General features: G+C 38.9%; 2 protein-coding genes across 5 annotated transcripts in view; both read left to right on the top strand.

The window, feature by feature from the left end:
* The window catches only part of ubr1 (ubiquitin protein ligase E3 component n-recognin 1), a 31807-nt gene extending 26737 nt beyond the window's left edge, over positions 1-5070 (top strand). For all 3 annotated transcript variants that reach the window (XM_015039370.1, XM_015039369.1, XM_015039368.1), the window contains exons 39-47: positions 413-560; positions 1095-1182; positions 1311-1447; positions 1531-1639; positions 1717-1773; positions 2258-2335; positions 2410-2580; positions 2668-2769; positions 4205-5070. In XM_015039370.1, the coding sequence (XP_014894856.1) occupies positions 413-560; positions 1095-1182; positions 1311-1447; positions 1531-1639; positions 1717-1773; positions 2258-2335; positions 2410-2580; positions 2668-2769; positions 4205-4346 (1032 nt within the window). In that variant the 3' untranslated portion in view covers positions 4347-5070. The remainder of the gene's footprint in view (positions 1-412; positions 561-1094; positions 1183-1310; positions 1448-1530; positions 1640-1716; positions 1774-2257; positions 2336-2409; positions 2581-2667; positions 2770-4204) is intronic.
* A 974-nt stretch (positions 5071-6044) lies between these two features.
* The window catches only part of LOC106951695 (coiled-coil domain-containing protein 85C-B-like), a 23680-nt gene continuing 17560 nt past the window's right edge, over positions 6045-12164 (top strand). The window contains exon 1 of one of the 2 annotated variants that reach the window (XM_015039367.1): positions 6045-7013. In XM_015039367.1, coding sequence (XP_014894853.1) covers positions 6392-7013 — 622 coding nt within the window. In that variant the 5' untranslated portion in view covers positions 6045-6391. The remainder of the gene's footprint in view (positions 7014-12164) is intronic. The other variant, XM_015039366.1, reaches the window with a different exon arrangement.

Below are 12164 nucleotides of genomic sequence, written 5' to 3'. Positions count from 1 at the left end.
CCGGGGTTTTTTTTTCCAAAAAATATTTTTTTTTTTTTTTTTTTTTTTTTTTTTTTTTGGTGTTTGGAAAAGGAGTAATTTCAAAAACCACCCAATTGTTAAATCACATTTGCTGTTACCTAGCAACCCAGGCTGAGCAGGTTTGGTCAGCTGGTTTTACCGAGCTGTACAATGGCTGCTGGAAAAGTGTTTTATTGTTGGCTTGTCATCCAGAAACCACTTGTTGGTTGGTTGTGCAGGAGGCTCTACTTATGCTTTTCAAAGATGTGTGGCTGTGTAATTGTTCATCTTTTTGCAGCCATTTTCACATGCGAGTGTAAACGTTGAGTTGGCTAACAGTAGCTTAGCCTAAGCTTGTTGATGGAAGCATAATGGTTCACCTTTAGGTGTGTTAACCTCCTTTGTTTCTCAGGTCGGGTTGGTGTTGTCGATTCCTTCTCTGTACCAAGAGGAAGGAATCGACTTGCAGCCGTCTGCCGTTAGCTCCGCCTTCAACAACATGTACATCTTTCACCTGGTCACCATGGCTCACATCCTGCAGGTCCTCCTCACCTCCACAGGTACCAGAACCACACAGATAACTGGGTCGATTGAAATGTGTCACACAGGAGGTTTAGTTTTCCTTTCCATTCTGCTCAGTGGGTTCATCCTCGTCCATCGCAGTTCCAGTTGGTTTAAACTTTTGATTTTGTTTTCTGCAGACTGTAAATATGAGCAAGTTTATCAGGTCTCTTGTTGCTATTTTCTGACACTCGCCGGACTGGAATGTTTTCCTGTCTTCCTCAATTTGAAGAACTGTCACATCATCCCGAAATCCTTGGGAAGAGTCATGCAGCTCACAGAAAGATTGACAGAAATAAGACAAATATGTTTATTTTTAGAAAAGAAAACGAGATTTTATTTCTAAGCCATGTCTCCCAGCTCTACCTTAGTTTCACTTATAATATTGATCCCTGACTTCACTTCTATGGGATTCCTTCAAGCCAAACAGCCAAACTGGAGGGAAACTTTCCTGAAGGAGTTGCAGATTTGAAAATAACCAGGAAGTTGAACTGGGTCTGAAAGCTGTAATGTCTTTTTGTTTTTTTTTCCAGATTTTCCAGCTGCAGGCGATGCAGAGGAGACGGAGGAAGCAAGATTAGCAGCAGAATTATACACAACAGTGTTGCAACACACAGGAAGGTTGTCTTCTTTTATTTAACTTTAATTATCAGCAGAAACACAGATAATAGTTTCATTTTTAATGTCAAATCCACGTGCTGGGTCTTTTTTTTCTATGCTTGGGGGTAACAGCTGCTACTTTGTTTCAGGCTGGTTCCAGATTTATCCGGTGGCTCCGTGGCTCAAAGGGTGAAGGCGGGAATTGAACCTTTCCTGCGGAATGCTGCTCTGTTTTTTAACTGCCTTACTGGAGTTCATCCTCCAGAGGAGCTTTTTAGCGCTCCTGGTGAGTCAAACTCCGGGTTTGGCATCAAGTTTAACAAAAATTTGTGAAACCTTTCAAATTAAGGTCGATGTTTTGTGTTGTAGTTTCCTCTCCAGGACAGATGGAGGCGCTGTGTAGCTATTTGGCTCTACCGTTCAATGTATTTCAGCTCTTCCAGGACTACAGAGACGCAGTTTCTCCTATGCTTCAAAGGTGAGTGGAAATGCTGCTGCGCCTTGAAGCAGGCGCCAGCTACATGGAGTTTTCTGACTTCATGTTTTATTACCCAGGTGGTGTGGGAGCCCCTCTATCACCAAAGCCCTGCAAGGGAAAACCCAGACCATCAGGTTGGCTTTAACTCGTGCTTAATATTTATATACACGGTGTCTGCGCAGCCTTAAAACGTCTTAAATTCATGGATCTAAAGTTAAAATCTTAAAATGTCTTCATTTTACTAGAAAATATTTAAGTTAGCTTTAAATACGTTAAACACAGGTCTTAAATTTTGTTGTGACGGAACAGTTTAATCTGGGAAACAAATTTTTTATTTTATTTTTCTCGTGGGAAACAAAAGTCTGAGTCGCATGCAGAGATCTTCATTACGTTCTGAGACTCGAGTCGGTTGAGGCTACCGCTAACTAGCTGCTAATAAACCCTTGCTAACTAGCTGTTTTTGCTTCTATAAAGGTCAAAGTACTAATTTTATCATCACCTGGTTAGACTACATTTATAAGTTTCTGTAGATGTTAAATGTAATTCAATAAGGTCTTAAATTTGCATAACGGGGTAAAAACTTCCTGAAATAAGTTGCTGATATTCCTCGGTCCTCAGATATCCAAGGAGAAGGAATCGGTTGATCGATCTTCCAGAGGACTACAGCGCTCTCCTGAACAAAGCCAGCCACTTTCAGTAAGGAACCCCGTCATCTCTGTCTCCGTTCGTCTTGGTCCGACTCCTCTCACCTGCTGGTTCTGGTCCCTCAGGTGTCCGAAGTCCACGATGGACGAGAGGAAGCACCCGACGCTGTGCCTGGTCTGCGGCGCCATGCTTTGCTCGCAGAGCTCCTGCTGCCTCAGTCAGCTGGATGGGGAGGATGTGGGGGCGTGCACGGCCCACGCTGCCACCTGTGGAGCCGGAGTGGGAATGTTCCTCAGGTCAGTTCGTCCCTAAACTCTTTTTATCGCTCGGCGGCGCATGTAGAAACTCTGGGCTGTAAGTAAATGAGATGTGTCCCGTTACAGAATCAGAGAGTGTGAAATTGTCCTGATGGCCAGTAAGACGCGAGGCAGCACTTACCCCGCTCCGTACCTGGACGACTATGGAGAAACTGACCCTCACCTGGGGTAAGATGGACGTTTACGTCCTGCAGACGCATCATTTTTACTTTTAACACTGTTTTATATGACGCAGTATTAGGACCATTTGAGAAAATAAATAAAATTATGACAATAAAGTCATACTACGAGAATAAAGTGGTACAATAGTAGTCTAAATATGTAAATAATGTTGTAATAATATGAGAATAAACTCATATTTCGAGAATAGTTGTAAGAAAACAGTTGAAATAGGCGAATAAAGTCACAATAATAAGAGTAAAGGAATAATGGCGATAGTCATAGTAGTCGTAATAATATGTGTACAGTTGTTATAATGGGAATAAAGTCATATTTCGAGGATAAAGTTGCCGAATATGTGTTTTTTATTTTTGTTATATTTTATAGATTAAAAAGCAATAAAAGTTTTCATACTACATATTTTCCATAGAAAACTTTTGATTGAAATATTCATGTCAAATATTAGATTTTCTGGTATTAAAGCCTTGTAAAAAAAAAAAAAAAAAACCTGAAAAACACTCACGCTGTATTTTAACACATATGCACCAAATTATCTGACATAAACAGGATCATAATTAATGTTTATGGAGCCAGTCTGAGTGGGAAATGTTGCTGTTTGATTTGAATTTGTGGGAAACAGCGCCATCTGGTGGACAAGCATAAAATATCATGGTCATGGCATAAAATGTTTCTTCTCTTTGTTGGATAAATCTGATGTACCTGCAGAAACAAGTTTTATTTTTACTTAAATTATTAGGAAGCTATAGATAAAATAAAGATGGGTTTTAGATTATACAACAATAAATCAACTTACAGTTAATGGTTGGTTAGATTAAAATTAGTTCCAATCAATTAACTAATAACGTCCATTAGAACAAACAAAATACAAAATAACAAATAAATTTAATTATGGATTCTCTGAAAACAAAATTGTTGGGTCAGTTGAGACTGAAGAGTTTTATCATCCGGTTTTTAGTAGAAAACTAGACAAACGGATCCAGAGTTGGTTGGAGGAATATCTGATGGACGCCATTTTGGCAGCAAAACGTTAGATAAACAGAGTTGTAGAATAATTATACATGCAGTGGAATACAAAATACAGGCTGGAAATCCACAGATATTTTATTTTAATACTTTAAATATTTAAACTTTAAACCTTCCCAGAGTTTGTAGGAAGGTTTGCTTTCATGCAGATTAGGACTAAAACGATTAATCATGATGAATCGATTGTTGAAGTAATTGCCAGCACATTCTCAGAAGGGCATTTTAAATATCCAAAGCAACACATTTAATTATGGAGTCTCTGTAAACAAAATTGTTCAGTTTTGTCAGAAACGGAGGCAAAACAAAAGCGATAAATCATTGGAACGGTTAAGTAGAGCTTGTTTTAAGTCATCATCATTGCGGCAGGCCTTGTTGCGAGTGGGAATGTTTTGTTTTCCAGGCGGGGGAACCCTCTGCACCTCTGCCCCGAGCGCTACAGGAAGCTGAACCAGCTGTGGCAGCAGCACTGCATCCTGGAGGAGATCGCCCGCAGCCTGGAGGTCGTCAACGTCATGTTCGCCTTCGAGTGGCAGCTGGTCTGAGCGCTTCCCGACCCGCCGCCGCATTTCCCCGTTCACACACACACACACGCACGTGTGACCCGTTCCGGTGATGAGGATGTAACCGAAGTCGCCTTGATCCAGTTCGTTTTGCGGTGCAGATGAGTTTCACTTGGAGTGACGTTTTGTTTTGTTTGTTTCGTTTCAGATAAACTCAAAACCTTCTTAAAAATATTGTTTTTAGTTCATAGATTTGATTTCCTCTGTTGAAAACATTTGATGTTGAAGGGTTTAAACATGGTTATAAATCCTATTTAAATTGATTTTCCCTCCTCTGTGTATAGATAAAATATGGACCTATCTGCTCTCATCTTTGCTCCTGTATAGAAAACCCTCCTGTGTGACTTACTTTCAGATTCTCTCTCAAATAATAATGAAACCTCCCACGTGTATTAGTTTAAAATCCTTTATAACCTCTAGAAAAATTTAAGTTTCTTTAAAAATTTCCATCATGAAATCCTTTCGTTTAAACCAACAGTAAGCCAAAAAGTAAGCATGGTGTAATTACAATATATGGAAGGAACTGTTATGAGACACTTATCCCCTTTTTTCTTTAGTCATCTTAATGCTCTACAGGAAAAGTAATAAAGAAATGTAAGAAATGTACAATTATTATATATATATTCTATGTGAATATATATTTTCTGTTTTGTTTGACTGTACCACATGACTTCCTGCTGTTGAAATAAAGAGAGATGCAAGCTACTGAACTCTTTCTTCATACATTCAGTATGAGTTAAAAGAAAATCAAAAACGAGGAGCAGAAAAGGCAAATGAGGCGGATTAGCAGAGCTTGCCAACTGATGATGGCATCCAGGACAATGTTGCTGTGAAATGTCTCAACTGTTGGCATGTTTTGACTAGTCAGTCAGAGGCCTCTTCAGATTCATCGCAACACTGACTGCTACTGGAGATTCTTCCATCCACAAAGACTTTGAGGAAATGTGGATGACATGATTCAACATTTAATTTTCCATTGAGATAAAAGTATTTTTGAATTTGAACAGTCTCAACTAAAGACACATTTATTTTTTTTAAATGGGACATTTTATATTAACATTTATATGTGAATACATGAGATTATAGCTTAAGTTGCTCATTTCAGTTCGCGTATGTTTTAAAAAGAAAAGCCAGAAATTTGAAAAGAAAGCTGAGAAATTTTGAGATTAATCTCAGACATTTTAGAAAAAACAAGAAAAGTCCTGACATCAAAAAAGTCAAATATTTGCAACAAAAAAAGACTCAAATCCTGAAATGAATCTCAGAAATGTTCTAAATTTAAAAAAAATGGAAATGTTTGAATTTGTAAAGTAGAACAATTACTAGAAAAAACAAGTACATCAATTTTGAGATTAATCTCAGAAATTTTCAAAATTAAATGAAAACTGGAAATGTATGAAAAGTAGAACAATTACGAGAAAAACCTTTGCAACCAAACATGGAATTTTCTGAGCTTGAAAAGTAAAACAGATGGCTGGAAAATATCTCAGAAAATGTTAAATTAATCTCAGAAATGTTCTAGAAAAAAGTTGAAAATGTGCAACTTTTGAAACTCAGAAATTTGAGTTTTTATCTAGAAATTTCTATAATTAAAATAAAATTTCTGAAATTTTTAATTTAAGATTAGAAATTTCTAGGTTTTTTTCTGTAAAATTTCTGAGATTAATCTCGATTAGCTTTTTGGTGGTAATTTACCTTTTATCTACAGTGGCCCTTATTGTGGCGCTGCCCTCCGGCCAGCTGTAGTTGCCCTGCCTGGCCTGTAGAGGGCGCTGTTTCCCTCACTGCAGAGTGTTTCTGTTTTTCCTGCGTGTTTTCAGTGGCAGCCCCACTCTCTCTCAGTGTCTCTGCTACTTCAGGAGCAACAAACTCTGATCTGGGATGTTGGGAACTCTCTGAATCCGCTGGTTGTGTTTTTCCCCTGCCGGTTCTGGTTCTGTTCCTTCCGCAGGATGGGTTTTATCATAACTTAGCTGTTCCAGACCTGTTGGAGGACTGCTTGCTCGTTTCAACACACCGGTTCGGACATGGAGGACCTGATCCGGCTCTCCGACCAGGACCTGCAGAGGTTTGGTAAGGAGGACCTGATCCGGACGCTGCGGGCTCTGCAGAACCGCAGCACGGAGGTGATGCTGGAGCACGGGAAGCTGATGAAGGACGTGAACCGCAGCCTGCAGGTCCACCTCCAGGAGGTCCGGAGCCTGAAGGAGGTGAACCAGAAGCTGCAGGAGGACAACCAGGAGCTGCGGGAGCTCTGCTGCTTCCTGGACGACGACCGGCAGAAGGACCGGAAGGTGTCCCGGGAGTGGCAGCGCTTCGGCCGCTACACGGCCGGCGTGCTGTGGCGGGAGCTGGGGCTGTACCAGCAGAAGCTGACCGAGCTGGAGGCCGGGCAGGAGGCGCTGCGGGCGGAGAACGCGGAGCTCAAGGAGATCGTCCTCATGCTGGACGAGGAGAGGAGCGGAGCCGGGTCCCGGAGCTCCATCGACAGCCAGTCCAGCCTGAGCGGACCTGTACCGCCCCGGGACGGAGGCGACGGGAGCAGCGGGGGGAGTCCGGACCACCAGACCGCCTACCTGAAGGGCTGCGGGGGGAAGGCGGGCCCGCTGAGGCGGTCCGTGGACGATCTGTCAGCTCATGGAGGCACCGGTGAGTTTCGATCAGGTGAAATCTATGATCGATTCAGTCACAAGCTGGTTCTTCAGAGTGAAGCATATCCAAAAAAGTTCAGTGGAAGGAAAAAGTGTGCAAACTAAGTAAAATAAACTAAAAGTACAGATAATACACAGAGTTGGTTTGTAGTAATTTCACTTGAGTAACGTTTTGGAAAAAAATACTTTTATGAGTATTTTTACTGTACTTTTTACTTTAGAGTCATTTTATTACTAAGTATCTGTATTTGTACTCGACTAAAATGTCTGTATACACGTCCCACGGTGATTAACTTCACCTAATGAAGACAAACATGTTTTATCCAAAAAAAAAAAAAATTCTCAATTTAATTAAGTTTTATATCAGAAGAAACTGATTTGGAATTTTTTTTTCTTATTGTTTGTAATTATGTTATTTATATTAATTATTTGCATTTTGTTTTGTTTCCACATGACTTTATATTTTGGTCCTTCTGATGTAATTTTAAGTTTTGATTAGTTACTCAGTACTTTTTACCAAATACCTTTTTACTTTTACTTGAGTAAAATATGTTGAAGCAGTGCTACTCTTACATGAGTACAATATTTGGGTACACTACCCACCTCTGATAACGTTACAAATATAAAAAAAATGTCCATGAAACAGTTCAGGCTCAACATGGCTTTCATTTCTGATTAGAATAATTAGAACAGAATAGAAAATAGTAGAATTGAAACTATTTTTATTTTCCAGCAAAGTGGAAATTTAGCAGGTTCAGGCAGAAAGGATGACACAAAAAGTTCGTAAAGTGTTAAAAATCAAATATAAAAATAATTATAATAGTAAAAAATAATATACTGTATTCTACTCAGATCATACTCACAGTATGTTGAGTGGAGGTGAAAGTAAACCAAGCAAAATAAGCTAAAAGTAAAGATAATACTCTATATGTAAACAAAACAGTCCTCCATTTAAAAAAAAATGCTACTTTACTCAGATCATAAAACCACTCAGCCTGTTGGGTAAAAATCTCCATTTACTTCATATTAACTCAGTTTTCTTAAATATATGTTGCAGAAAAATTCACTTTAGTGTTTTTTCTTATTTCTATTCAACTTATTTTCCCTTTGCAGCTTTAAAACCCTGAACTTATCCCGATTTATTGGCCCGTAACATTTGGGAGTCTCTCTAATCTGGAAAGGGAAAATTCAAAGTTCAGCTCAAATTGAAGAGAATTTAAATGTTGGTTATAGATACCAGTTTATAACACGCTACACGCTGATTAAAAGTACATCAGTTATGTATTTCACTAAGAACAGTTATTTAAGTACTAATCACAAGTACAAATGTTCAATTATGTAAATAATGAATTTTTGTTTTTTCTTTTTTCATTATCTAGAGTCTTTTTTGTTATGAACCCAAAGCAAATATATTAATATGTTTCTATTTTTGGTTTATTTACGGTAAGCCATATTGTCATCAATAGGATTCCATACTCCTCGTATTGTGCATCCATTGTAAATAAATGAGAACAATGTCAAAAACTAGATTTATTTCAAATTCAAATATTTTAGGAACGTAACTTTTCAGTTGAGGTGCATTTTTGTATTAAAAGTAGGTTTTTTTTATTGGTCTTTTGTCATGTTGTTTTCTCAGCAACTGAGTTTTGGGTTTTTAATATTTTTATTAATTAAAGGTTTTAAAAGTCACATTTTGCATGTTTACAAACTTCCATTTGGGTTTAAACTGCTTCTAAACAAACAACCACAGTGTTTAAAAAAAAAAAGACACCAAGCTTTTTTTTTGTGTTAATGTTTTTTGGTGTCTAGAAATGAGCCGTTTCCAAAACCTCACGATTGTTAAGTCAGAAATGGCACTGTGTCGTTGCCTAGCAACCCCAGCTGAGCCAGGTCGTTACCTAGCAACCGCAGTGGAGCTCCAGGACGTTTGGTCAGCTGGTTTTATCACTGTAAAACCTCTGACTTTGTTCAAAAAATGTAATTAACATGTTTTGTAAAGCCAGTAGACATACCCCAACCGATTCAACGAAGCATAAAAGGTCACCTTCAAGAAAGATAATCGAAATGAACAAAAGGTAAACACTCAGTTAATGAAATAAATGAACTTTTCAGTGACAATCCTGAATAAAGACCAGGTATCAAGTGTCTGATTTTAGAGGAAGAGGTATATTTCTGGCCTCACACACAGATGGTTTCTGTCACCGATCTTCCTCTGTCTGGCCTGCTCGGCACAGATGGTCCCGTCGTGATTACCTCGACAGGTCTAATGAGGATTTAGCACCTTAGCTGTGACAGTACGAGACAGAGCACAGATGGAGGATCTGTTGGGATGCAAGTCAGGAGTTTTCTTGCTGGCAGATCTCAGAGTTTGTTTACTGAAGAGCTTAGACTGGAAAACTGATCATGACCAGAAACTACGTCCTGTTTGGGTTCCGATTGACCACCAACAGCGCCTGATTTTACATCCACTCCTGTCAGAGATTTTATTTACCTGACCACACTAACTATTTTTTATCAAATTTCAATGAGTCAGTTTCTCTAGGACTGGTTTCCCCTGAATTATATTTAAATTTTACTTGACATGGCAAGAAAGGGAGTAGGTTACAAGATGAAAACATCGTTTGTTGGGCCAATTTTGACCAGCTTTCTTGTTGCAAACAAATGACTCACTAATGTTTGACAAAATGAAGCTAACTTGGTTTGCTTGGGGTTTATCATTCTTCATCATGTTTGGTAGAGGAAAAAAAAACTGAAACAATTTCTTAAAGTTTGGTCTCATTCACAACATCTATGTTGTTTTAAAACTCCTTGAAATCTTGTGTGAGTTTTGGTATAATTACTAATTTCAGGACTTAAAGTTTTAACCTTTGTCATGGTAGTGAGACATCACTGAAGATCTTAAATTCATCATCTCTGTTTAGGATTAACTTTAATGAAGATTAAAGTTGATGAAAGTGTGTTTTTGTAGCTATTTGTATATAATTAAATATTAGATGGCCACTAGAACCCAGCATGCCTGTCATAAGCCATCCCTTATTCTCGCTACTGTGATTTAGCTTTAGGCTAAATGGCCCTCCCTCAAGGTTAAAACCCCTCTCTCAAGGCTAAAGCCACTCCCTCAAGGGTAAAGCCACTCCCTCAAGGGTAAAGCCCCTCCCTCTAGGTTAAAGCCCCGCCCACTTGATATAAACCACATCAATCTGTTTCTGGTGTGTTTTAGCTTTAGCGTTAGCTCACTTGATACATACTACATCTTATCTGCTTCTGGTGTGTTTTAGCTTTAGCGTTAGCACATAAGCCCTGCCTACTTGATAAAAGTCACACCTCATCTATTTCGAGTGTTTCAGCTTTAGCGTTAGCTTGAAAGCCTCGCCCAAATCTCTGCCCACTTGATAGAAGCCACTCCCTCTTTCTTTGCTTTTCTTAGCTTTAGCTCTCACCAGATCAATCCCAAATCCCAATTTTTGAGTTATAATGATGCACATTCTGTCACTTTTTCTGATTTCTCAGTCAGAAAATGGGTAAATAAATCTGACTTTGCCTCAGAGTTAATTTTTACTCTAATTCTGCAGAATTAAATGTGAAACGTTATCCCGAAGTATGAATCTAGAAATAAATTGTCTGAGTTCAAGGTAAATAAATAAGAGCAGATTCAGAACATGTACAATTTTGCCATCTAAGAAGCTCTGTGTTTTATGTAAATATTCCCCAATACTGCCAATTTAGATAATCTCTGAAACACATGGGAAAAAAAAGTAATTTGTGTTGTAAAAACCTGTCAGGTCTTACAGGGATTTGTTGAGGAAAAGCTTCTTGGTGATAATTCCCCACATTCCTGAGCCCACAGATCCCCAGAAGCTTTGTGGGAAAAAACCCTGATGTTGAAGTGATAAAGAGGCATTGTTTTATCCAGCATGGCTGGAGAAAATCCACCTGCTGGGATGAGACGAGGTGGTTAAACGGGCCAAATGAGCAATTAACATCGATGAATATGAGCAGAACAGATAAATCATTGTGCGAGTTTGCATTGTGCACATGCAGCGTTTTGTGTAGGACTTTCAGGGTGTGTTTGTGCTGAGGTCGAGTTTTTCTCGGCTTTCTCTTCTTTGCCTCAGTTTCTTACAGCACCAGCAGGAATGTGACGGATTTTATTTAAAGGCGATTAATCCTCAGTAGTTCCAACTGTCAAATATTTACAGGCTCTGCTACTGGGGAATATTTCCATTTTATTCTGATAGCTCAGGAGGAGTGAAATAACATGTAAATGTGAAGTATCGTCTGAACTCTGAGTCCAGTTTAGTTTAGTTTAAATAATTTCAATACGATTCAGTTCAGCTTATTTCATTTAAGTTTAACCTAATTTAGTTGAGTTTATTACAATTCATTTCATTTTAGCTGAGTTTAATTCAGTTTGGTTGAATTTTATTTGGTCCAGTTGAATTCGTTTCGGTTTGTTTTAGTGGTAATTCATCACAAATATCTCATAACCAGCTGATCTCTCAGTCAAGTTATCTAGAAAAACCCAATCATAAGACAAGTCCCTCACATGTGTGCTGGATGCTAAACTAGAGATGTTGATTAATAGTTTATTAGATTAAAATTTGTTTCAATCTATTAACTAATAAAGTTCGTTTAAACCAGTGTTTCTCAACCCTGGTCCTCACCGCCCCCCTGCTCTGCATGTTTTAGATGTGCCTCTATTCCAGAACAGCTGATTCAAATGATTGCATGACCATCAAGTACTGCAGAAGCCTGTTAATCACCCAGAGATACAATTCAGGTGTGTGGCAGAGGGGAAACACCTAAAACATGCAGGACAGGGGGGCGGTGAGGACCAGGGTTGAGAAACACTGGTTTAAACCTTCTTTTAGTGTTGTAGTTTGGCCTCCATCAGGCAGAGGGCGCTGTTGGTCGTCCTTAAGCGGAACCGTACCGTAACAGGAAAGACAGACGATCCAAACATCCAGTTCTGTTTTGAAGTATAAACCATAGACATAATATAATATATAATATATTATGTGGGAATGTTTTGTTTTCCAGGCGGGGGAACCGCTCTTTCGCCGTCGCTGACGAGATTTTGGGCGGCCATCTTGGAGCGGTCCACCACTCCACTCAACGTTATGTGTTTAGCAGGCACAATGATGTATCA

Source organism: Poecilia latipinna, unplaced genomic scaffold (assembly GCF_001443285.1).
Source record: "Poecilia latipinna isolate Pla-1442-1.1 unplaced genomic scaffold, P_latipinna-1.0 Scaffold468, whole genome shotgun sequence".
Lineage (NCBI taxonomy): Eukaryota > Metazoa > Chordata > Actinopteri > Cyprinodontiformes > Poeciliidae > Poecilia > Poecilia latipinna.
Note: the sequence above shows the minus strand (reverse complement) of the source record. Positions and strands in the feature narration are given on the sequence as shown.